Below are 25,083 nucleotides of genomic sequence, written 5' to 3'. Positions count from 1 at the left end.
GCTATTTGGGTTAGTAAATAAAATGCAAAAATTTGTACTGAGCGGGAACTACCACTAACTAACTTCACCACGGTACACCACGGACTTGTCTGCATAGTGGTGTTGCGTTTGCTGCTTCTTGTGGGTGGCGGGCGTCGAGTGGCAACCAGTTTTGAGGCGCTTTACTGCACCTACCATGTTGGAGTGTGGCTCAGAGTTACGAACGTGATACGGCAACCGGATCGGCCCGATCTCGTGGCGGAAGCCGATATTATCCGATCTTCATAAATACAGCGGCTTGGCAGCCGATCCCGATCCTGATCGAATCGGGACATCCCCAGTACTAACAGAGCCAAATGCACTTTTCGGATACCAGTCTTTAACCCCAGTCTTTCATAGCAAAATGGCTTATGACCAGCATATGACCTTGTTTCAACCCTAACACGAGATTAATTTGGTGTCAGCTGTTCTCCCCATGATGGCTATCAGTGGGATATCTCTGGACCGCTGTCAGGCCCTTTGGCTAGATTCCATTTAGCTTTCCTCAGGGCCCTTGTGCCTCGTTGGCTCATTGTCGCGACATAATGCAGCCATCATTATTGCTGTTTGTGACAAACAGTTTTTTTTTCCCAGAGGCAAGTCGGGTCACGGTGTCTGCCGCGAAAATGATTTGTCAACGCGCAAGGTTGTTTGGACTGAGACGTCATTGTGATGAATTAAATCCCTTGTTTTTTGGCAGCCAACAACACATCATCCTTGTTGGAGCATCGTCACATATTTTTCTTTCTTGCCTTTCTCAATGGGTTTGTTTGACTGGCAAAAGAAAATCACTCGATCTGTGTGTGTGAACACTACATAACATTTTGTACGTTCTAAGGAGTATTAGGGCTACACTGAGACCAAAATACAAAGAATTAAGTCGTCGTATGATAAAAGAAGGGTATTATGAGGAAAAAAATCAGTATGTTGCAAGAATAATGTTGTCCTTGATGAAGAAAAAGTAATATTAGTTAAGTCTTAGTTAAGTTGTACTATGCAAAGAATCAAGTAATAAAAGTACGAAAGAAGAAAGAAAGAAAGAAAGAAAGAAAGAAAGAAACTGTTACAAGAATAAAGTTGTATTTTCAAAAGGAAAAAAACGTTTACAAGTTCAACCTTTGTGTAATGTCTGCATTTAAAATATAGTAGGATGTTGTACAAAAAAATTACACTGCAATTAGTTGGAAACTGAACCAAACTGTAATTTTGTTGCCTAGCAACAGCACCACCATACGGATTGCTAAGAAATGTGACAGCAGCCCTCACAGTGGGGATTCATATTTTGACAAATGTTCATGCTTCAGCATGCAGAGCTTCATTAATTGAAGCAACTAACTGGCAGAAGAAGAATTGAGTTCAGGATTTGTGTGGAATTGATTACCGGGATGCACTACTTGTCTGCAACCAGCAGAGGCTCTGTTGGTTCAGTCTCTAATAGTTTGCCGTCTAAAGAATCACAACATGGCGCGGCCTGTGTACTACTTACAACACGTTGTCTGCTCAACGCTGGTGTTAAAACAGTTGTTCAGAACATTCTGAGGGGAGAAAAAAATATTTGAATAAAATCAATTATTCTTTTATTATTTTTTTTCCGCATAGTTCCATCCAGCCATCTTCTATGCCGCTTATCCTCGCTAGGGCCGCGGTTATGCTGGAGCCTATCCCAGCTGATTTCGGGTGAGAGGTGGGGTACACCCTGGACTGGTCGCCAGCCAATCACAGGGCACATATAGACAAACAACCATTCACACTCACATTCATACCTATGGACAATTTAGAGTCACCGATTAACCTAACATGCATGTTTTGGAATGTGGGAGGAAACCGGAGTACCCGGAAAAAACCCTCGCACGCACAGGTAGAACATGCAAACTCCACACAGAAATCCCCAACAGAGATTCAAACCCAGATGGCCAACATGCTAACCACTTGGCCACCGTGCGGCTTTTCCACACACCGTGCCGCTTTTCCACAAAGTTGATCACAAAAATGGCTACCCTACATGCCTACCCTACACTTTTGGGGGAGAAAAATTTGCAGATTAAATTAAAAAAACAATGGTAATATTGTTTAATTTTAGGACAAAGTATATTGTTTTCAGTGCATCATGTCCAATCCAGTGCAGTTTAATGTAGTGTTTTGCTCTTTCGTAGCCTAAGATGATGTCTTAAGTTTTTCCCACATGTTGACATACTGGACTGTGTGATGAACCCGCTTGTGCACGTTTATGTGAAAAAGGAAGAATACATGAAAGAGCACAGTGGCAGAGGATCACTGAAATCACCACTTCCCTTTCCAGTACCAGGATTTTTGTTTTTTCCCTCCAAATGAGGAAGCTGAATCAGTCAGTTACAAATGCTTTGGTGGTGCAAGGTGCACAGTAGAGACAAGCCTTCCTCCCGATGACACTTCCTGGTCGTGTTCTCGCTCTTGTTCGCTTTTGGCCTAGCCCGTTTTTCAGGCTCTGCGATGGCTCGACTCTGGCGTCTGAGGACCCTACCAGCTCACACACTGCTCAGCCTGTTTGCATGACGCCTGTTTGTGCAAGCCAGCAAGCATGCATGCACACTGCCGTCTCTCCCTCTCTCTCTCTTCTCTTTCTCTCTCCAGTAGTTCCTCCTTGGACAAACCAACTTTAAAAGGAGGCTTGTTCACACTAGCCACAAGACGAGTTCACCACCCAAAGTCCACGTCTGCAGAATGAGGGAAAGCCCAGGCCTTTTTTTTTTTTTTTGCCAAATTGCATTTGGTTAATTACCTTCTGTTTAGAATGACTTTTTGGCTTTAGCTTGTTGTTTTTGTTTGCGCTGCCTGGCATTTCAGACTATTACTTGATGACATCATGACAAGACTTTTCAGCTCTAAATAAGGCTTTGCTATGGAAACTACTCCTTCCTGTTCTGGTAAATGGGAAATGGCTGCTGCTGCTTGTGCCCATCTGCTGCAGCCTCTTTCATGCAGATGCCGCAAAATACGTGACGTAACAGTTGTCGGTATTTATCCACCTGTGTTCCTTCCCTTTGTATTGTCTTCACGCTGTTCTGCAGATACTTTATGTAAGTCCTCTTCATTCTTTTATTTCCATTGTCACAAGAACCCAACGTATGCCCCTACTTGGCCTTAGTTGTCTTTGCCCCATAAATATCTTGACCGTTGTCAATTGATTGACCTTCGCCACATTTTGTTGTAGCAAATGTGAGGTAATGCTTATACTCTGGCTGACTCTCTTCTTCTTCTATTTGTTGTGGAGTTGGCACACAACTTTAACACAACAGTAATCCCTCGTTTATCGCGGTTTACTGGTTCCATGACCGACCGTGCTAAGTGAATTTCCGAAGTTGGATTCCTTATTTATAAATGGAATATTTTCATAGTTAGAAAATTAGTTTACGATCTTCTAAATATGTTTTTTAACATAATTAGAGCCCTCTAGACATGCACTAACATCCCTATATGCACCAATACACTCATACTGCCCAATTTTGCTGTCCTCAGCTCCGCATTTAGTGCCACGTTCGGTCATTCTACTTACTTCTCCGGCAACTTCTAAATGGAAATGGAGCAGGAAAAGGTCGACTCTGATTGGCTGTTGTCACAGACATTTCCGCCACGCTTGATCACCGTAACCGACCTCAAATTTATCTTGATCATATAATCGCCTGTCCCTAAGTGGAACCTCGTTCTTAATTTGTTTTACAGTAAAAGGCCGGCCAAAACCAAAATGTACAACAACCAAGGACATTTTTACCATAGTGCTGTACGTTTACCAGCGCTGAAAGGAGCATAAGTGCCATCTAGCGTTTCAGACGCACACAGGGTATGGCCGATGTAAAACATAGTGACCATTGCTTTCAACACAACAGGGCAGGAGAAGTGAGTGTCTGGCGTTCAACGTCACTCCCTTTGTTTCGATTTCCCGTTGGCTCAGATGCCGTCCTGCCTCTGATACTACCAAAGCCTGAAGATTTTGCAGGTTGACTTCATTCTGTGTCAGGGCTGTTCACACAGAGCAGCGGTTTAGGAAAAAGGCGGAAAATTCTCATCGACCTACCAAAATTTGACGTTTATGAGATGAGCGTGTGCGATGACTTTACTGACGCTTGTTTTACGGCTCTTTGCTGACTAAGCTTGTCCTATTGACACACTTCAAGGCAGTCCAACTGTCCCGCGGGTTAAGTCAACACGGAGCAACGCCCCACTGTGGTCTTGTGTGTTGCGCTCACAGGCGACAGTGCTCTCAAGACTCACTCATGCTGCAGTCACCGCAGTGAATCCAAGAAATATCTGAGGTTCCTTCCTTTTGGGCTCATTTTTGCTCAGCATGAATAACTGTGTGAGGCATGAGCAGTTCAATGAACGAGTAATTTTCCTCACCCCGGCTGTTTCATTTTGACAATGAATGCAAGGCAAGGCTTTGTGGAAGAATCAGGACAGTAAATTACATAAAAAACATACCTCATCATTGTTTCGCCTGCATTGTGACATTTTGGCATTTGGCCTACAGTACTGTGCAAAAGTGTTGGGCCATTAAAAGGAACGAGCATAGTAGTCAATTAGTTGACACACTCTAAAATCTAGTAGAAAGTCTTCTCAAAAGAGTGTGGAGCTGCATATTTGATTCCATTTTCCACTTCCTGTAAGGTCCCCTCTTATGCAAAATGGACTTTTCATTGATGTTGAAAGTCATGTGTTCTTTGCTCCTGTTTATGAGCAACCAACATGAGAAAAACAAATCACGTGTTTGCTCCACTTTTGAGAGGCGCTCCTACGCTGTTTTGAAGTCGCGTCTTTTCGTGACATCATAAGGAAAACCTCCTTCCTCATGGACATGATACCGCTTCTGTTCCACCCCTAGCTAGATGAGCCGGGCCCATGTATACTCCCACCACTTCACGGAGGACAGCTTTGTAAAAAAAAAAAAAAAAAAAAAAGCAGGATTTAATAATTTAGTTTTTACTAAGTGAATAGACTAACCTACAGTTATAGTATATACAGATGCACCAAAATGTTACTCTACTTTGATTCACTTTGTATGGACTTCTTTCAGGAGCAAAATGCGAATGAAAGGGTTGAAAAACATAGTCGCACGTGTGCTCCCTTTTTATTTTTTCTACTCGCACAGTCTATTTCTAGGCGCATATGCGAGTGAAATGCTGGCACTGTACTGCCGCTTCTTCATTTGAACCATCAGCCGTTCCCTCATCGTCTGTTTCCCTTGGATGGGTGGAGTCACGTGACTACACACGCTGTACCTCGTCTAAAAGGGGAATGAACATAGCATACCAGCACACACAGTCAAAACAGACAAAAAAATACTTATTTTTGTTTTTATTAAAAGACCGACTTTACCGACACGGGCGAAATGACGTCGGTTAACCTGGTAAATTTCGGTAACATTTTCAGTTTATCGCCCAGGCCTATGTCATATGTACAATAAAAACGTGATAAAGTGCACAATAGAACTTCTTGGAGCCACACACTCGGCATGGACTTATTAACGTTAAACTGTTCCCAGTAGGGTTTACTGAAAGCACGTTTCAGTTGTCTAAATTCCAGCATCAAGGCTAACTTTTGGACAACACGCTTCAATACACTATTGTTGCACCACTGAGACTTATTTAAAATAGTTGAAAAATAGAATGTGGGAACATTTAATGACCAGGTGTCCCAATACTTTCCCCCTGTATAGTTAATATGGTGTTGTGGAGCATAAATTATTTTTTTATTACGGACCTCTCAGTAAATTAGCTCCAAGGACAGGAGTCACTCCAGTTTTCACCTGCATTAAAAAAAAAGGTGTTTGCAGATGGAGTTTAGCACAGCTATGGAAAAAGTAGCCACCGACTGAACCCCTCATTCAAAACCACGAAAAAAAAGTAGCTTGACCGTGTCCCAACTTTTTCTCTATTGAGTTAGTGTGCAGACATGAGTGTGTGTTTTAATAACATGTCCTTATTGCTATTTATTTCTAATTGTATATGACTGGTGTGGTAATAGCTGGCCTGTTGCTCCTCCATGCACAACCCGAATTAGAGCGTCCCGGCTTCCAGATTCACACAGCCTAGTATTATCGCCGCTCACAACAAAAGCTCTGGGGCCGCCGCATGTCTATTTTTAGAGTGTTCCTACTCACAAATTGATGTTTCAATACACACAAATGAGAGGCCTTCCAATGCATGCCGCTTTGACGACCATTTCTGACTTCCACTCCTGTTTTTCAATAAGCGCCTTTATGAGGATGTCTCTTGTGCTTTTCTGATCTAAGTTTCACACAGTTGATGAGTCCTCTCTGCTCACGGCACATCACGCCAAGAATATCTTGAAGCTTTGTATGGGTCTTTATGCGTGGGAGTAGCACCCTGAGTGGCAGTGGTGTTGTCGTTTTAGTAGTAGTAGGTGTAGTAGTACTAGTAGGTGTACCACAAAGGCCTGCAATGGACTGTTGCCTCACTCCGAGATCCTCAGGTGACCACACACACCAAAATCTCGTGTCTCCTGTGAAATCTCCACTTGACTCACAGACGGAGATTCATAGATGGATTACTTTATCCTGAGCTGCTGTTGCCGCTGGGAGATGTCCCTAAAGAAAGCAGTGTTTGGCCCACTGAATCATCCCAAGTCAACCGCAAGTGTTGGGCGAATACATTCATCGTAGTTGCGATTGACCGTTGAGCACATCAGTTTCTTTCTAACATTAAGAGTTAAAAATTTGTTCAGTATTTCAACTTTATGCTTCAAAAATTAAATGTTTTTTCTTAAAGTATTACAACCTTTTTTCTAAATATTATTACTTTATTGTATTATTGTGTAAAATTAGTATTTTTTTTTTTTTAATTTCCCCTCATTTTTGTTAGTTTTCTTCACAGTTTGGACACCCCTAGTTGGGCTACAATTACGCTAGTTAAGTTACAGTTATGGTTGGGGTTAGGTTTAGTGTATGTCTTGAACCATGCAGTGTCAGTCTAGCCTCACTGTAAAGGACGCCAGTGATTGCAGTTTAGATCTGAAATTAGCTGGAATAAGACAAACATGAACATGAAAGGTGAATGTGGTTAAGCGCCCTATTGTACCCTAACACAAAGATCTCGTCGCCACACCCTGCACACCTGGTGCTGCATGTCACGTCCACACAAACGGAGGCTGGCCTGGCTGTAGCCACAACACAGCATAACACATCACAGGACACAATGTCCTGGTGTCAGCTTCAAACATGTCAGATGTTGACTTGGCCATAGGCAGTACTCCTATGATGGTCTTTTTCTCAACGTATGCCATCATACTGTGCACCCATTGCTCTGACTTAGAGCATTTTATAATCTTCACATGTCTCCATTGTGTCACTGATGTGTAGGTGAGAGTGCGATGAGGAGAGCTTTTCCAGTGTGAGGCCATGGGCTGCACCTCGGCCAAGCAGGTGTCGGCCGTGCCCAACGATGAGGAGGGACGTGGCAAGGCCTACAGCAATGGAGACCTCTTTGCTGGTCAGTTTCTGCACCCACACATACACACGTTAATATATCACAACTCCATTTCATGTCTTAATCCCTCTTGCAAGACCCACTGGCCTATGTGGCCTCTCCATATACTCTCTTTATTATAGCTTGTAATCCTGTGGCCTGAATAGAAGTGTCTATAAGTGTCAACATCACAGGCATGCTAATGACGGACTGACATAACCTGCAATGCAGACACAATCTGTGACAATCAATGACACGGGAAAAAAAAACATTCTCAGAAGTCGACTAGGCAAATTTTGCAGTCGGCAAGCTCCTCGCCTTTAAAACCTTTCGCTCAGAAGGCTGAAATTACCTTGGATGTTTTGTTTCCATTCGCTTAAGCTGCTACTTCTGCTCCATTCCTAAATCCAAAGTGGCAACCCGATAACTCAGGAGATATAAGGAAGAAAAGTGACGCCAGGATAACGCTGGGAGACGGAAGTAAAATAGGGGAGTCTTCCCAGGAAAATTGTGCGCGTTGGCAAATATGTACAGTAAGGGCGAACAAAGGCTACATTCCAATTTTTTGGGTCATATGTGACCTATAAGTATTTTTTTTTTTTCATGCCAGTGTAAATAGTACAATTACGATCTTTTCAAATGCGGCTCAGACCTCGTTCATACAGTATGTAGATATACATCCGATATGTATTCAATCTACTGCAGTCTGAACGATCAGGTCACATATATCCAACCTATACGTCATTGAAAGGCGTGGCTGTAGGCATAAGTTCTTCTTGCCATCTGAAAATTGTCCCACCACTCGTGGCTCCAACAGCCACTTCAAGTCCTTCACAAATTGCCATAGCCAAAATTCTTGCCCTCTATCTTCTTAATCTCCTATCATTTGGTTAAGAAAATACTGACTCCCATTTCACAAAATCCTTGAAATTGCCACAAACGCGCGAAGGAGTGTACACACTGCAGCGACATTTACTTCCGTAAACACACAGCAATGTGTGTGACGTCATGATTTTGCGTATGCGTGTCACTTCCTGGACACTTTGCGTTCACATCGACAAGTCACATTTTTCTGGTAATGTAATAATGGCCGCATAAAAAATTGGATTTGAACAAAAAATCCAAATTGGGCATCATACCCTGCAGTGTAAACATAGCCTAACTCATGATTTTGGTGGGAGGTTCTTGGAAAATGATTACGACTCATGGGCTCTCTTATAGCTTCTCCCCTTCCGGTTTACTAATAAGAATGCACCCATTATTGTCCACATGCGCTGTGTGTATCTTCTTGGGCACAGGGGTGTCCAAACATTTTCCACCGAGGGCGGCATACAGAAAAATTGAAGGATGCGGGAGCTCTTTCATACATTTTGAACATTTAAAGATGTGAAACCTAATCCAGGTGAGGTCAACATATGCAAAACTATCTGAACAAAACATGGACTTGGACAAAGCAAATTTGTGTTTTTTCTTCTGGTACATCTTGAATAATTAATTTTGTTTTTAGAATATGCCGTAGGCCAATTAAAAAATGATTTGTTACTCCTGTAAATAGTGAGTCCATGTTAATAAAATCCACTTCCATTCCACCATAAATTGCCACATGCAAGTGTTTTTTCTTGACTTTATTGAAAAAGCCTATTTTGGGTGCCTAGGGACACGTCAACACCCACCGTTTCTGCAAACGACCATACTGCACAACCGACATCTAAGGTCTGATTAGTGTGCGTGCTCTGATGGACGAAGATGGCAGAAAGACAGTTGATGATAATGATGATGATGATGGGTCGATGAGGGATTACCAACGATTAGGAATTAGGAGCAACACTCTAGCTGTGGCAGCTGATGATGAGCCACAGGGGGTCCTGTCATCCCTGTTGTGTCCGACCTCTCGCTTCCCTCCTCATGGGAGCTACCCAACCTGGCAACAAGAGATGGGAGGAATGACGTTGGTCTTCAACTGTCCTTTCCTGTGCTCAAGGCCTTCCTCCTCCTCTCTGTCTTCCTCCCTCTCTCTATTTGGGCCTCCCTCTCTTCCTGCCTTCAGTGTTTATTCTCCTCCTCTGGTCACAACCTCACGTCCTTTCACCTCCTTCCTCCCTCCCATCGCTATCCCTCTCTCCATGAGTCAGTAGCTTAACAGGGAATTTTGTGGCGGACTACTGTTTGAGCATGTCAGCGTGTGTGTGTGTTTGTGTAAGTCAAGGCGACCGCTGACCTGGATAGTCTGGATTAGAATGATCCCAGCCCTCCTTTTCTTTATCTTATCACCATCCGCATTATTGTTGTTTCTGCGAGCCTACACTGGAAGTTGTGTCGTCATTCTTTCCCACTTAGCGCCATCCGTTGTACCTCTCATGGACTTTGCTGGTCCTGCCCACACGTATTGTATTTGTGTACTACAGCAGCCAACAGATTGCCAACCCTCTCTAAACATGTCCCAGATATTGTCTGATGCTGTCAGATTCTAGTCCCTAAATCCTAACGACCCCCTCCTCCCCCCTGCTCTCGCTCTCACACAATAACCGGAAAAGGCTGAGCTCCATTACGCAAATACAGAAGGACGCCGGAAAATGGCAACACTGTCCGCGGCGTTGTGCCATTGATGTGGGCAATAAGGAGATGGGGAGAGGCGATAGCATATAGTACACGCACTCGCCCTCACGCATTTTTATTATAGCTTCTCAAAGGACAATAGTATAGAAATGGATATATTTCAGAGTGGTCATAGTACAGCTTGTACAGCAATGTATATTTACTAGCCTCTGGAAATGAGAAAGTCATTATTGTCTAAATAGCTGGCAACGAGAGATGGCCTATATTCGGGCCGATACTAGCATAAAAACATGATGTCGGCCAACATCGGTATGTTTTTTCCCCCGAGAATAAAAGCAGATACAGAGCTTTTAGCGCCAAGCTCTCAAATTTGCAACTCTGCTGAACTTGCTGTATCATGAAGTTAATACTGTGCTGCTCACAAGTCTGTGAGAATATGGTTACTCTACATTTAAACAAACAGAGTAACAACAAAGCTCACAATGAACTTAACAGCTCCTTTAAAATCGTGTGGGGGTTACCATTCCACAAACTGGTTTTACGGTGATTTTTAAACAAAGAGCTAAAAAAAAAAAAACATCACACAGCAACGTAATAGGTAGATAACAACAGACAAGACACTACCAACGAGTATTATAGAATAACCGACAACTATGTGAGTTCCAAACATGTAACTCAGCGGCTATTTACAGCAACAGTACAGCAAAGCATGCTGGGAAACAGGAAGCTCTGCTGTCAAAACCATATATACGTAGATGCTGCTTCGCTGAGCCGTACGTCAGCATCGCTGCCATATTGTGGCCATATCGTTTATACATTCACACACGCACTAATATACTTGGGAAACAGTTAGGCACCAAAAACAGTGTCTTTTATCTTCTCAAATGATCCCACACAGTAGTAATTCACTTTACATCAGCCGAAAAACCATACACAGTATACTGTACATGTAGTAGTTTTAATGCAATAAAGTAAGAATATAAAATAAGAACATGAAAGTTATCAATCAAAATAATCAGCAAATTCATGTATTTTAAACGATACCCCTTTTAACTAAAAATAAATTCAATCTTTCCCAAAATATCATAAAACAAGGCACAAGAAACACAAATATATTCTTATATAAAATATGTAATTCATGAATTATCTACTCAGAGATGGGTGGAGTAGCCAACTACACTAACGTAGTCATTTAAGAGTATTGTTACTTTACAACAATTTTATTCAAGAAAAAGAAATGTGATGGTATACATATCGGTATTGGTATCGGTTGATATCAGAAATTAAGAGTTGGACAATATCGACATATCGGTTTTCGGCAAAAAAGCCAACATTGGATATCCCTACTGATAAGACAAGTGAGTAGCAGGATAATTGTGTCTGGCCTACAGTCAAGCACGGTGGTGGTAGCATCATGGCCCGGAACTGCACAAGTGGGAAGCTGAGGTTCATTGAGGGGAACATGAATTCCAACAAAAAGAGCACGATCCCATCCATGGCTCTTTCCAACATACTAACAAGCCGAAGCACATCTCCAAGATGACACACACAGTCGTTATTGTCTAAATAGTGGTGGTAGCCTCATGGTCTGGGGCAGCATGGGTGCTGCCGGCATTGAGGAACTGTGACTCACTGAGAGGAAACATGAATTCCAACATTTACTGTGAAACATAAACCCAAACACACCTCCAAGATGACAAGGGCCTTGCTGAGGAAGCTGAAGGTGAAGGAGATGGAGTGGCCAAGTATATCTCCTCCAGACTTGAATTGAATTGAGCACCAGTGGGGCATCGTCAAGTGAAAGGAAGGAAAGTGGTGGAGGGGAAAAGTGTCTAACATCCACCAGCTCCATCAGTGGCGTCATCATGGAAGAGTGGAAGAGGATTCCAGTAACAACCTGTGCAACCTTGGTGAATTCCATGCCCAAGAGGATTAAGGCAGTGCAAGATGATAATGGCGCACAAAACACTAAATATTGACACTTTGGAAACAATTTAGACATGTTCGCTCTGAAGTGTACTCACTCGTGTTGCCGGCTGTGGTGACAATAATGACAGTGTGTTGATTCATTTTCAGTGGCTAGTAAATCTATACTGCTAAACACGCTGTACACTGACTACTAAAGTATATCAACGTTTACTTTCTATAGTATAGAGAAGATTTACGATAGTAAAATTGTTGCTGAAATGTGAGGTGTTGTCACTTTTGTGAGATACTGTATTGTTCCTCTGTGACAGAGTGGGCGCTACTGTATACCTTTACTATCTTCCCACATGTGATTTACTATTTTATCACATGTACACTTTGCATTTTGCCCTGTTTGCCATCAGCCGTCTTTGCTTGCTTTGCTAGCTGTTTCTCGCCCTGACCCTCACATGTGCTTCATGTCATGCTTTGTCATCATCTTGTGCGTCACCCAAAACGGCGGCCTTAAAATGTCAGCTGATGGGAGACGAGGGAGGAGAAATTACATGGAAAGCGGCTGAGATGAAAAGATAGACAATAAGAGAGTCTTTTGCTGCTGTTTGTCTGAGGAATGTAAACCAGTGAGAGCGAGGCGTCTCGTGTCTCAGCATGCGCACGTACACACACACACACACAGGGCGTGATAACACTGAACAGGCTAAGGTCACCACAATTAAGATCTATTCACTGTGGGGGGTGATCCACATGAATTTCATGTTTCATATTCCGCAGCCTGGGGAGGGTGCAGATGAGTTGGCCCCTGTAGGCTGCATCAACACCATCTAAAATGATCTTTTCTTGAAGTAGCGACCGCCTGAAATAGTGTGAGAGCCGGATGTGAAGGCTACAGTTGGATCAAAGTGAGCTTATGTCAATCAAGGGGCATCACATCACATGCTTTGCAGCAATTTAGATGGGATCAAAAAGTGTTCACGCCGTCTGCCAGTGTGTGTGCGACAGTTGTCACTCGGCATGAAACGGGGGTTTCATCACGCCGACGCGGAAGAAGCGCGGGAGAGGAGTTGTCACAGAAGAAAAGATGAAGATGAAAGGGGGGAGCGCCTATTTTTGAGAAGCCCTCCGTTTAAAAAAATAAGTATAATAAATAAATAAATAATTGTCTTTGTCATCTCCGATTTAGGGAGATGTCACTCAGAGCAAGTGGCTGTGCAACAGTGATCGTTTTGGACTTTTTTTTTTTTTTTTAACTCTTCAGAGCTGATTGTTGATTCATCACATCTTGAAGCAACTGAGGCAAAATGGAGTGCACTACTTGAATGCAACCAACAGAGGCGCTGTTGTTTTATTCTTAGTCTTTTCTGTCTAAAGAAGGAACACAACATGATACGTGAAGTGAGATTGGACGGCAGCTATGAGAAGTTAAGCTACATCTGCAAAAGACTTGGGGTGTCCTGATCCAATATTGATATTGGTGCGGTATTGGCACTCCGATACAAACAGTCCAATCCAGACTCCGCCTCAACATTTCCATCCAGATACAGCCCTCCTGATCACGTGTGCTAACAAGTTAATCGCAAGGAAAGGGAGTGATGCCGGTAGTGTGACAGTATTTTTCGTTTCAAAGTCTGGAAAAAGACTAACTTGGCACAGAACTGGGGAAATTAATTAATACGACCAACTTCCACACGCATTTGAAGCAACGTCGCAAAAAACTGCATGATTTCTGCAAGACCACAGCTCCCTCAATCATCCAAAGCTGTCTGAAACATTTGCAAACCATGAGAAACTCCCACTGGACGGCAAAAAATCATTGGCTACAAGAGAAAAGAGCCAGCCTCTGTCGGTGGCGTGTAAAGTCAGGTTTAAAGGCTTCATTGAGCAATACACTACATTGTGGATAAAACTATATCCCAGATGCATAAAGAAGTAAACGAGTTTTTCTCATACCTACTGTTGCTGACTATCAAGCCTGTTCTAACGTTCCACACAAAAAAAACAAGTAATAAAAGTATGTATGATTCGTGCTCATTTCGGATCAATACAGTATCTGCTTATACTCAAGGCTACAATATTGGTATCATGTTGGAAGTGAGAGTTTTATTTGAGTTTTATCTCAAAGACATGTCCGTCAACAAAAAAGTGGCTGAAAAATATGGCCGCCTCAAGCCAGCATCTTTGCAGGACTTGGCAACTAACTGTCTACTACTGTAGTCATGACAATTTGTCTAATGATGAGAACATCTGTATAATGTGCTTATGCTCGCATGTTTTTCAAAGCATTTTGTCCACAACCCATATAGGGCACCTCAAATCTACTTTAGAGCAGTGGTCACCAACCTTTTTGAGACCAAGATCCCTGGTCTCGGCTCGGCCGTGAATCTGGGGTGGGGTTGGTGATCTACCAAACACCCCCCAAGCCAGCACTTAACGAGCGTCGTCGTGGCTCAAAAGATTTTTTTGGAGGTGCACGTCTATGGAGTTAAATTTGTGCCCTAAATTTGAGGTAGCAAAGGCAGACTTCGAGTCCCATTAACGTGCAATAATTACTGTTGTGTGCGCAAGCACATCGCTGCAGTGCGCTGTCACTCCCTCCCTCTCTCGCTCGACCTTTTTGCTAGCACCGGGGGGCGAGCCGGTGTACTAGTGTACTTCCGGCCTGGTTTTGGGGACTGGGCTCCTTGGGTTGCTGCCTGGATAGTGGACAAAATGCGTGCTTGTTGGTCGCTCTCCAGGAGGTGAGGGCACTGATATGATAATACATTCTTTTCAAAATGTTCTCGCGATCGACCGGCAACATCCCAAAGATCGACTAGTCGCTCACGATTGATGGGTTGGCGACCAAATTCTGAATATGGTTCCAGACCGGTCCGTGATAAGTGAATTTGTGTGAGGTAGGATTCTTAATGAGTTGAGTTTCAGCTTTTCAGCGTTTCAGGGTTATGGCTTTTATTATGGATTTTTAGATAAACCTTTAAACATGCTAGTCTCTGTCTGTCACCTCCAGATGAATACAAGATGAAGGGAGTGGAGGAGGTGAAGTATATGAGAGGGGAGGAAAACCGGGTGAACGCACGCAACCAGGAGAACCTGGTGAGACACACACACACACACACACACACACACACACACACACACACACACACACACAGCATGACTTGTGACAGGCCGTCAGCTGCACACAGACCTTTTCCTGACACTTCATCAGCTTACATCCAAAAGTGGCTCCATCGGCCTCCTCATCCTCTGCATAAACACGAATTGTCTCTCACACACACACACACACACACACACACACACACACACACTGTGTGCACAATTATTAGGCAAGTCAGTATTTTGACCATATTCTCATTTTTATGGATATTTTCCAACCCCAAGCTAAATAAACCTGAATGCCTATTGGGTTTAAGCATACCAGGTGATGTGCATGTGTGTACTGAGGGAGGGTGTGGCCTTTGGAGATCAACACCCTTTATTAGGTGTGCACAATTATTAGGCAGCTTCTTTTCCGCTTTTCCTCCAAAATGGGCCAGAAAGCAGATTTAACAGACTCTGAAAAGTCAAGAACTGTAAAACATCTTTCACTGGGATGCAGCACTCTTGAAATTGCCAAGATATTAGGACGTGACCACAGAACCATTAAATGTGTTGTTGCAAGTGCACAAAAGGGTCGCAAGAAACGTGTCGAGAGAGACATGCAAATTGACTGCCAAATATTTGAGAAAAATCGAACATGACGATCCCAGGAACCCATTATCCTCCAGTGCTGTCATATTCCAGAACTGTAATCTACCTGGAGTGTCCAGAAGTGCAGTACATGGTGTTCAATGCTCAGAGACATGGCTAAGATTAAAAAAAAAATGCTGAAAACCGACCACCACTGAACAAGACACGTAAGTTGAAAGGCTATGACTTGGCCAAGAAATATCTGAAGACTGATTTTTAAAAAGTTTTATGGACTGATGACGAGAGTGACTCTTGATGGACCAGAATGGGCAATGGGCAGAGAGCTCCAGTCCAACTCAGACGCCAGCAAGGTGGAGGTTGGGTACTGGTAAGGACTGGAATGCTAAAAGGGGACCTATTATATTAATTTTCGGGCCTTTGTATTGATTTCTGGACTCCTATAGAGCAGCTACACACGATAACCCGCATAGAAAGCTTTCTAGACCTTCCAGACTCTGCACCTCTTTTTGCAGTGTTTTCTGCTTTCCGCCCAAACGGTTTGTGTAATTTACTCCACCCCTGGCCCTCCTCCAGGTACGCCTCCCGCCGAGCCCACTCTGCTGTGATTGGTCACACTCCCAAGCGCTCCCGAGGATTTCCGGACAGGTGCCAAACCCCTTTTGCCCGATTACTTACACAAAATAAACAGTTAGGACACTGATACATTGTTACATACAGCTTGCTCTTCTGACTCTTCAACACGACCAAGTAACGTTGGAAAGGCGTCGGACTTCAGCAACAGTTTGGCGGATAGTCCAGCTTCGTATTGGCCCATGTTCACAAAACAGACCCATGCGAAATGCTGTTGACAGATGAGCATATTTTTCTCTTGCTGGCCGGGAATCAGCAACTCCAACCACCTCTGCCTGATGCTTGCCTCTTTAGGCACACCTGAACTAACATTTCCTGGGAGCCGTTGCTCGACGTGCTAACACCGTGAACAGAGCAAAGCAGAGGGGCGTGCTGGGCATGCCAATATAAGGAAGTCCGGGTTGCACTGATGTGAATGGAAGTCAGTGTTAAAAAGAAACATTGTAACAACATTTATAGGCCACAAAAGAGGAAAAGCATAATAGGTCCCCTTTAAAAGCTGATCTTGTTGGGCCTTTTCAGGTTGAAGATAGACTCAAACTCAACCCGCAAACATACTGCCACTTTTTTCACACGGTGGTAGAGGATAAACTGTGCATCTTTTAAGAAGACTATGATTTTTAATGTAGGACAATGCAATGCATCCATCTCAAGTACAGTACTCCACTGTTTGGCTAGCTAGTAAAGGTCTTTAAAATGGCTGAAAAAATGATGACATGACCTCCTTGCTCACCTGACCTAAACCCCATTGAGTACTTGTGGGTCCTTAAACATAAGATTTACAGTGAAGAAAAAAGGTACACCTCTCTGAACAGTGTCTGGGAGGCTTTGGTTGCTGCTGCACAAAAAGTTGACGGTGAAATGATCAAGAAACTGACAGACTCCATGGATGGAATGCTTTTCCGTTTTATTGAAAAGAAGGGTGGCTATACTGGTCACTGATTTATTTTTGGAAATGTCAGAAATATTTGTAAAGTTTGTGTTGTGTAAAAAAAAGAAAAGAAAATAAAGTAGTGAGATGGGAATAGTTTTGTTTTTCTTTGAGTTGCCTAATAATTGTGCACACAGAGACATTCTCAACAAAAGCCAAAACCTCACTTTCACTTCCTTAAATATTCAAGTTAGAGGTTTATTAACATTTTGTATTGACCAAGAGCACTGTTATTGTTAAATAATAAAACTAATAAACAATAATGCAAATTGCCTAATAATTGTGGACGCAGTGTATGCGTGCACACAGTGCTGCACAGGCAGGTACAGCCCACATTCTGCAAGAATGACTTCTTTGCAGCAACCTATTTTTCATGCCTTTTTATTTACATACTATACACTCATGGGCCACTTAATTAGATACACTTACAAAGATAATAATGCTCAGGTGTTCATGTAACTATGTTTAATATGGTGGCTGCAGCTGAGGTAGGCCTGTCTACTGTCTTGTCCAGCTTCTAAACATGTACTAATGGAAGTATAAATCATAGCCGAACCGCGGCAGCCACTGTTTTGTATCAGCGCAGCTTCACAACATATACAATATGCATAACATGGACCTGAGACAAATGCTTCTCGCCAAAAAGAAATTTGCGTTTCACTTGTGTTTAATACAACCAACCTTACCTTTCACACATTACACACTTATCGGCCTTAACATTAGGTACACCCGCACAGTCTGAGAGCCAATACAAAAGTTTCATTGAAAATTGTATCAGAAATGTCTTTACAAAGATAATAATGCTCATTTTTGATTGACACTGATACTATCAGAGAGGTATTCATTTTATTTATTTATTTTTTTATGTTTATTATGGTGTTTCTATTCTATCACCAAGGAAATTCATTATCTGTGTAAGATTTTATACAGCATTCATTATTTATTATATATACTGCCTATACAGCATTCATTATTCATTAAACTGTGTAGTACTGGGGTCACCAACGTGGTGCCCGCGGGCATCAGGTAGCCCCCATTCGACCACATGAGGTGCCCGCAAGCCTGCTTTTCATTCAGGTTTTCAGTTAATAATGAAAGAACAGCAGAAAGAAATGCATTCTGAAATACAAAATGTGAGTTGTGGACACCAGCATTTTGTTAATGTTCTGGTAAAACAAGCATATTCGCTTTGTTTGGGTTTAAAATAAGCTCTGAAAATAAATGTGACAAAAATGAGTAGCTCTTGGACATTTTCATTTTGTAAAAGTAGCTCTCACACGGAAAAACGTTGGTGACCCCTGATGTAGTACATTGGATTTTTTTTTTATTATTATGCATGGATTGACGTCCAAGATTTACATATTAAACATGTTAAATAAAGTCATAAATTACAATTATTATTTCTGGTTCATTATTGTATTTTATGTTTTACATTTTATTTAATTGTTATTTTTTATTTTTCTATTTTATGTGTTATTGTTATTGGTGTGTGTGTGTGTGTGTGTGTGTGTGTATGTGTATACAGCATATATTTATTTCTGAGTAACAATTATTATTGTCATTCTTATTATTTTATTAACTATTGATTTTTTTTTTTTATAATTTGTGTGGGGGTTTTTTTCATTTTCATTGATTTAAAATATGACCCTAATGACATGTCATTATGAACACATGAGAATCACAAAATATCGAAGACCAGCTTCCTTCATTATAGTTCAAACACTCTGGTGTGTAATATCTTCATCCTTAAAGTACCTAGTAGCAAACAATGTGAAATAGTAATGAAGTAATACAGGTATGCTACAGAATAATGTGGACACTAAAATGAATTTCAATTCAATTCAGAAAAAAAAGAGATGTTAAATAATGACGCCTTTGGATGTCTGTTTCAGGAAAAAAGTAACGTGCAGCACAAGGGCAAGCAGCAGAAAGAAATGACTACGGCAAACATTAAATCAAAGTAAGTGTCCAGAAAACACTGTCAGAATAATGTCGTTGTGGTTGTAGTTTGCACTGTATCATGGGGGGGGTCGTTTCTAATATTGTGTCCATCATAATCTGTCATATACAGTAGGGTCTCATTAGATGGTGTAGGTGTACTTCATGGTGTGGCCTGTGAAGTCTTGTTAAACAGATATTACAATTCCTTCCGGGGCTGAGGAGTTCTCAGACTGCACTGAGGATGTGTGTGTGGGTGTGCTTGTGTGTGTAGAAGGAAAGACTGAGGGGGGTGTGGGAGGTTGTAATGGAAAATTCTCATGATGTATTTGTTGCCTACCTCCTCCTCCTCGTCTCCATCCTCCAACTTCCTCTCTCCCTCACCCTCTCCCTCTCCCTCTCCCTCTCTCGGCCAGTATTCACTCGTCAGAGAGCCAACAGGAATTCTTCAGGATGCTGGATGAGAAGATTGAGAAGGTGAGGGAGGCAACGTGGGGCGTTTGTTTTGTTCATGATTTATAGAAAGCCAGGTGGGTGGGATTTGGAGTATTTATATGAAAGGGCATTAGATGGCACCTCGGATCTCTTAAAGAAACAACATGCCCTCAATGTTTAAAAAGACGTGGTCAAGTAGTCGTTGCTGGACAGACACTAAATGACAACATAGAAGTAACACACACAAAAAAGTCACACACTGATCCATCAAATGTGTCCACTTAAGGTAAATGCTAAAAACTATAGCTATTGTTTAAAAGTCCTGTCCAAAAACTACAAAATGTGACCTCTCTGATCCTATAGGTGGCAGTAAGGCGCAGCGTTACAACTCATTCAGTGCATCATTAAGTGTCAACTGCAACACACATTGCAAGCATTTTTAACTGCAGCTCCATTTGTTGGATCTGGTGGGTCACTGCCTCCACTTGGCCGAAGTGGGTTGTAACGGTAAAATGTAAATATATTTCTCAAACTGCACCAAAATTTTATTCGAGGTTACACTCACACTAGGTTATCAAGTCCGTAATAAATTGAAAGAATCAAAATAATCCACAAAGTCAAAGCCATCTGGTGCACGAGGTACAGTAGATGTGTCATATAATTTATAGGATTGCTCCTCTCGCTAGTTAATGACAAACACCACCTTGCTTAATAGAAAATAACAAAATGACTGATAATCCACAAAGTCAAAGCCCATGATACGCTCGCTCACGCAGGAGCACATCAAGTGTGCAATGTGGACATGTCTTGCACTGTAATTGGCGTCATCATTCCTCCAGCCAGTTATCAGTAATAACCACCACCTTGCTCCATTAAAACATGCAGTGCGACGCCAAATCATCCACAAAGCCATGTCGTAACATATGTAATGTAATTAATGCGATCTCTCCTCCCGCCAGTTATTAATGATAACTGCCACCTGGCATAATCAGAGCGCCTCAAAATAATCCACAACGTCTAAGTCCCCGGCATGTTCGCTCGTACATGAGCACATCCGGTGGCACAGCATACGCGCCATACAATATAATATAATATAATATAATATAATATAATATAATATAATATAATATAATATAATGATCTGGTGTTTATTTATTTGAAGTGATGAAAGGTGACTTTGTTAGATACACAGTAGTAACAATTTATTTTGAATTGTTTCCAGGGGAGAGACTACTGCTCTGAAGAGGAGGATGGGACATAGCACAGCGGCCCCCCCCTTTGAAATTACACCAACTAAAACCCTCACAAAGTGTGTGTGTGTGTGTGTGTGGGAGTGTGAGAGTTGAATCAGTGTTTTAGCAATGGGGTCGTGCATGTGCTGGGATTTTCCGATCGTCATATGGCAAAGATAGTATTTTAACAAGAGAGAACGGGACAAAAGGACACTTTCTTCAGAGACTGTAGCCCCGCCCCAATCATGCCAGGCCCCTCCTACCCCAGAGTTCACAAACAGATGATGGAGGGAGATGGTTCCAGGACCCTTCATGTGTCCCTTTCAACGAATTGCCAACAATCAACTCCAAAAATTGCCGCCCACTGGGGACCGACTGAGGACTGAGGGGTGATGTGATGCCGCATTGGACTCTTTTGGGCAGCAGGGCCGGAGAAGTGGACAAGGAAGAGGGAACATTTTGTGATATTTTAATATGAGTCTGAGTCAGGAGCTCTCCTGCCTTCTAAGGTCGACCACCTTTTTATTTTTTATCCCAGCCACTTGTTGTTTTTTCTTCATTTTTTATTATTATTTTTTTTTTTAGCAAACGTGATGTTGTTGCTCCTCATCAGCATCATTCAGAGTTTCTCAGCCTCTCAACACGCATCCTTTTTCATTTCACCAGCAGACATTCATTCTGTCAACGTTTCTTTTTTTTTTATTGTTATACACACACACTCGGGCACTGTAGCAGCAAGCAGGGCTGAGAGCTCAAGCGGGTTGGAGGATGCTGGGGGTTGCCGTGGAGACGAAGATCTGATCACAATTTTCTTGACATGTTTACTGGAGACTTCCAATTGTATTATTTGGATACTTTTTTTTCTATTAAAATAAAAACGGCAAAGCTCTTAGAGTGTAGTGTGTGTGTGTGTGTGTGTGTGTGTGTTACTGTGCTGACTAATGGAGTGGCGTCATGCTGCCAGACAGAGTGTGAAGTCAAGTCTATTTACCTGAAGCCATGCAGTCACTCTGAGCTGATCCAGTCAGAATAGCCAACACTGATATCGACAGCAGTCGAAGGTCAAAAATGCACTTCAGCCACTATAAAAATATTTTATTTAAACATTTGAACGCTAGCTCGTGTTGCTACTGTATACTAGATGTTTCTATCTTACAGCTTCAGCATACAAACAGAACGATAAATAGTCAAGACGGCAAACAGCTTAACTCCAGTACAGTGCAGTACCAATACAAACAGTACCAGACACTGGTGTTGCTATTATTTACTAACTGCACCACTGTCATCTAATTGTCCTTTCCTCAACATACAGTAGCTATAGGATTGCATTATCGAGCCCATGAGTTGTCTTTTTGTTGTTTTTTAGTTTCCAACCAACATGAACTGCTTTAGTAAACATGTTATTAAAATAATACTACAGATGTGGGAGCACTCTCATGATGCACCAACCTGGTTTGTGTTTCAGCTTTCCCCATATGCAATAATGTGAATTGAATTCATCTGTTCTACAGACAAACAGCAGAGATGCTAAAGTCTAACGCCCCTGAGATTGTTGGGAGTTGGGAATTTTACCAAAAAATTCTGAAACAATACACCCTCTAAGGTAGGGTTCGCCGTCATGCTTCAGGTATCCTGATACTTTTGGCCAGTTTTTATTGTTGTGGTTCACTTATTTTTACACATGTGGGACAATTGATGGGGTCACCATTGCATTTCACCTTTGTCATTAAGTTGAAGCGTTTTATTGTTTTTTGTTTTTTTTTTACATTTTAAAATGAATGATGGTTGACTTATTTTTACACTTGCAGGACAAAAACACTTAGAAGTCCAGGTTATATGATTTTGCATTTTTTTTCTTTTATATTCCACTTTAAAAATGGTTTATCTTTCTTTGGTTCCTTTCCTTTTTTCAGTATAACCTCACGTGTGTGACTGCACATTGTCATTTTTTCATTTTGACAGTTTATTAATAATGACGGTGTGGACTCGCGACTTGGACTCGAGTTCACAATTTTGATGACGTTGGACTTGACAATATCACCAAAGACTGGACTTTGCCATCAATGAATCGGGATGTGAGTCGGACTTTAGTCTGATGACTTGAAAATACTTGAGATTTTCAGTTAATGTCTGGAGTAAAATGCGTCCCTATTCAAAGTATTCAACTAACTTGATCATTATTACGTCATTTCCAGTAAGACGGCATATTTTCCCTTTGAATCTGCCTCAAAGCATCTACAGTACAGTAACATATATAATTCAAACACTCTTGTACAAATTTAGTAAACAACAAAGGTAAATGTAGTTAAATACTTGTGGACTATAACATCATTCAAGAGTGACACCTGTGGAGGAATTTCATTGGCCACTGAATGGCAGTGTTGGCTGACCACCACCCCCGGCCCCCTGCAACCAAACGACAGCTATTTGCTTTGATCGATTGATTGATGACAAGCGTTTTTTTCCACCCAAAAGGAAAGTGTTGTTACGTTTCATTGCTGGCTCTACTTTTGCTTTCAAAGCGGGAGTCTTCCTGCATGGAAAGCACATACAAATGGCCGATAACAAAATAATGGCGACTACTATTTTGTTTTTACATTTTGACTGTGGTTAACTTCATTTGACACTTATTACCAGCAGTTGACAGTGATTAAAAAAAAAAACAAACAAGATGCGTCTGAGATGTGACTCAGCAGTGTCGTCATTTCAGTGAATTTCTACTTCCATCTCAGGAGTGGTTCGCTTCTTTTTACACTTCGAGTTAAAATGTTACTTATAACATTACCTGGACAGTTTACAAATATTTTTTTTGTAATGATGACAGTTTAGATTGTGCAATATGCTGTGTGTGTATTTAGTGCATACACTCATTGCCCACTCGGATGATGACTCAACTGGGAGTCGAGGTGATGCGTGCCGCCTTTAACTGTAGCGCCGCTTCCTGCCTGCTTTTGGACCTCCTTTAGCTCCAAACACATTACCAACACCCTCCCTCCCTCACCCATGTGGTTATCTCGACACTGGATGCTCCTGCGGCTGTGTCTCTCGCCGTAATGCCCATTTGTATGTAAAGCCTTTCCATGCATGGTGTGGATTACACACGAGTGGGAAGGTACAATTAGATGCATTTGCATTCATGCTGCACCCACACACGTAATGACCTACTTAGTCAATGTAAGCAAACTATATTTATATTTATGCATGCCTAATTGTGCGTTGCCGCAACTCGTGTGTTTTTGGCGCTGTTTGTTGGCTATTCGGTATTGCACATATTGCACTTGCATGATTTTTTACTAGAGTGCAGGATTGTCATTAGCTGACACAGAGCCTGGAGCGGGTGGAATGAGTCCAGTTGCTACCGAGGAGACAGTGAATGCACCATGACATGAGACCGTCTTAATAATCTCCTCTTCTACTCTGAAGAGGATGAGAGGATTTATCTCACACTGTCTAGACCAGGTCGAGACGTGTGTTTTAAGGGTATGCGCGTGTGATTTAAGATTCAAGACTGACGCAAGAGCGCCCTCTGCTGGTCAAAGTTCTCCCTTCTGCGGAGATTTATTACACTCCTACATTGACTTGACAGAGAGGTGAGGTGGAAAGACACAAACCAATCAACACACACACACACACATAAATCAACCCACTTTCTATCCAGCTAGAATAAACATCTTCCCTGTGCTGTCTTCTTCTGCCTGCAGTGAAATTTGCACAGACAATCTCATCAAAATAACGTGTTTCACTTGCTCGAGTTTATTATAAAGTATGAGTATTAAATATGTCACTCTAAGCCATTTCTAGCCTTTCTTGGTACGGTACATTTAAAAGAATACAGTTTTAAGTGATTTACTTAGATTTAAAAGGTGCTGTCAGTAAATGCTGTATCGGTCCTGTGTTTCCACTTTACACCACAAGAGGCACCACTGAGTCGTATTTTCAAATTAGAAAGAACCATTTTTTAAAATCAATTGAGTAAAAATAGTAAAATTGCGAGAAAAGTCATACTGTCATAAGAATACATTTCTAGTGTGAGACAAAAGGCATAATATTAGATGAAAATAAATTGCAATGTAATCGTAATGACATTACAATGTGATATTTTGAAATGAGAAAGATACTCACAATATTACAAGAATTATAACCTAAGACCTAAGTTGTATTGTTACAAGAAAAAAGTCAATTTGACGAGAATACAGCCTGGTTATTTCTAGAAAAATCGTTGCGATATGGGAGACAATAAATTAAGTTACACGTCCAAATGATATAGAACAGT

General features: G+C 41.8%; 1 protein-coding gene across 1 annotated transcript in view; it reads left to right on the top strand.

The window, feature by feature from the left end:
* Positions 1-21,700, top strand: part of zgc:92140 (uncharacterized protein LOC447854 homolog) — a 31,606-nt gene extending 9,906 nt beyond the window's left edge. The window contains exons 2-6 of the mRNA XM_054790467.1: positions 7,370-7,499; positions 14,962-15,047; positions 19,098-19,165; positions 19,560-19,620; positions 20,801-21,700. Coding sequence (XP_054646442.1) covers positions 7,409-7,499; positions 14,962-15,047; positions 19,098-19,165; positions 19,560-19,620; positions 20,801-20,839 — 345 coding nt within the window. The 5' untranslated portion in view covers positions 7,370-7,408 and the 3' untranslated portion in view covers positions 20,840-21,700. The remainder of the gene's footprint in view (positions 1-7,369; positions 7,500-14,961; positions 15,048-19,097; positions 19,166-19,559; positions 19,621-20,800) is intronic.
* Positions 21,701-25,083: the final 3,383 nt, after the last annotated feature.

This window comes from Dunckerocampus dactyliophorus, chromosome 10, assembly GCF_027744805.1.
Source record: "Dunckerocampus dactyliophorus isolate RoL2022-P2 chromosome 10, RoL_Ddac_1.1, whole genome shotgun sequence".
Lineage (NCBI taxonomy): Eukaryota > Metazoa > Chordata > Actinopteri > Syngnathiformes > Syngnathidae > Dunckerocampus > Dunckerocampus dactyliophorus.
The sequence above is the reverse complement of the archived record's forward strand: the minus strand, read 5'-3'. Positions and strand labels throughout refer to the sequence as shown.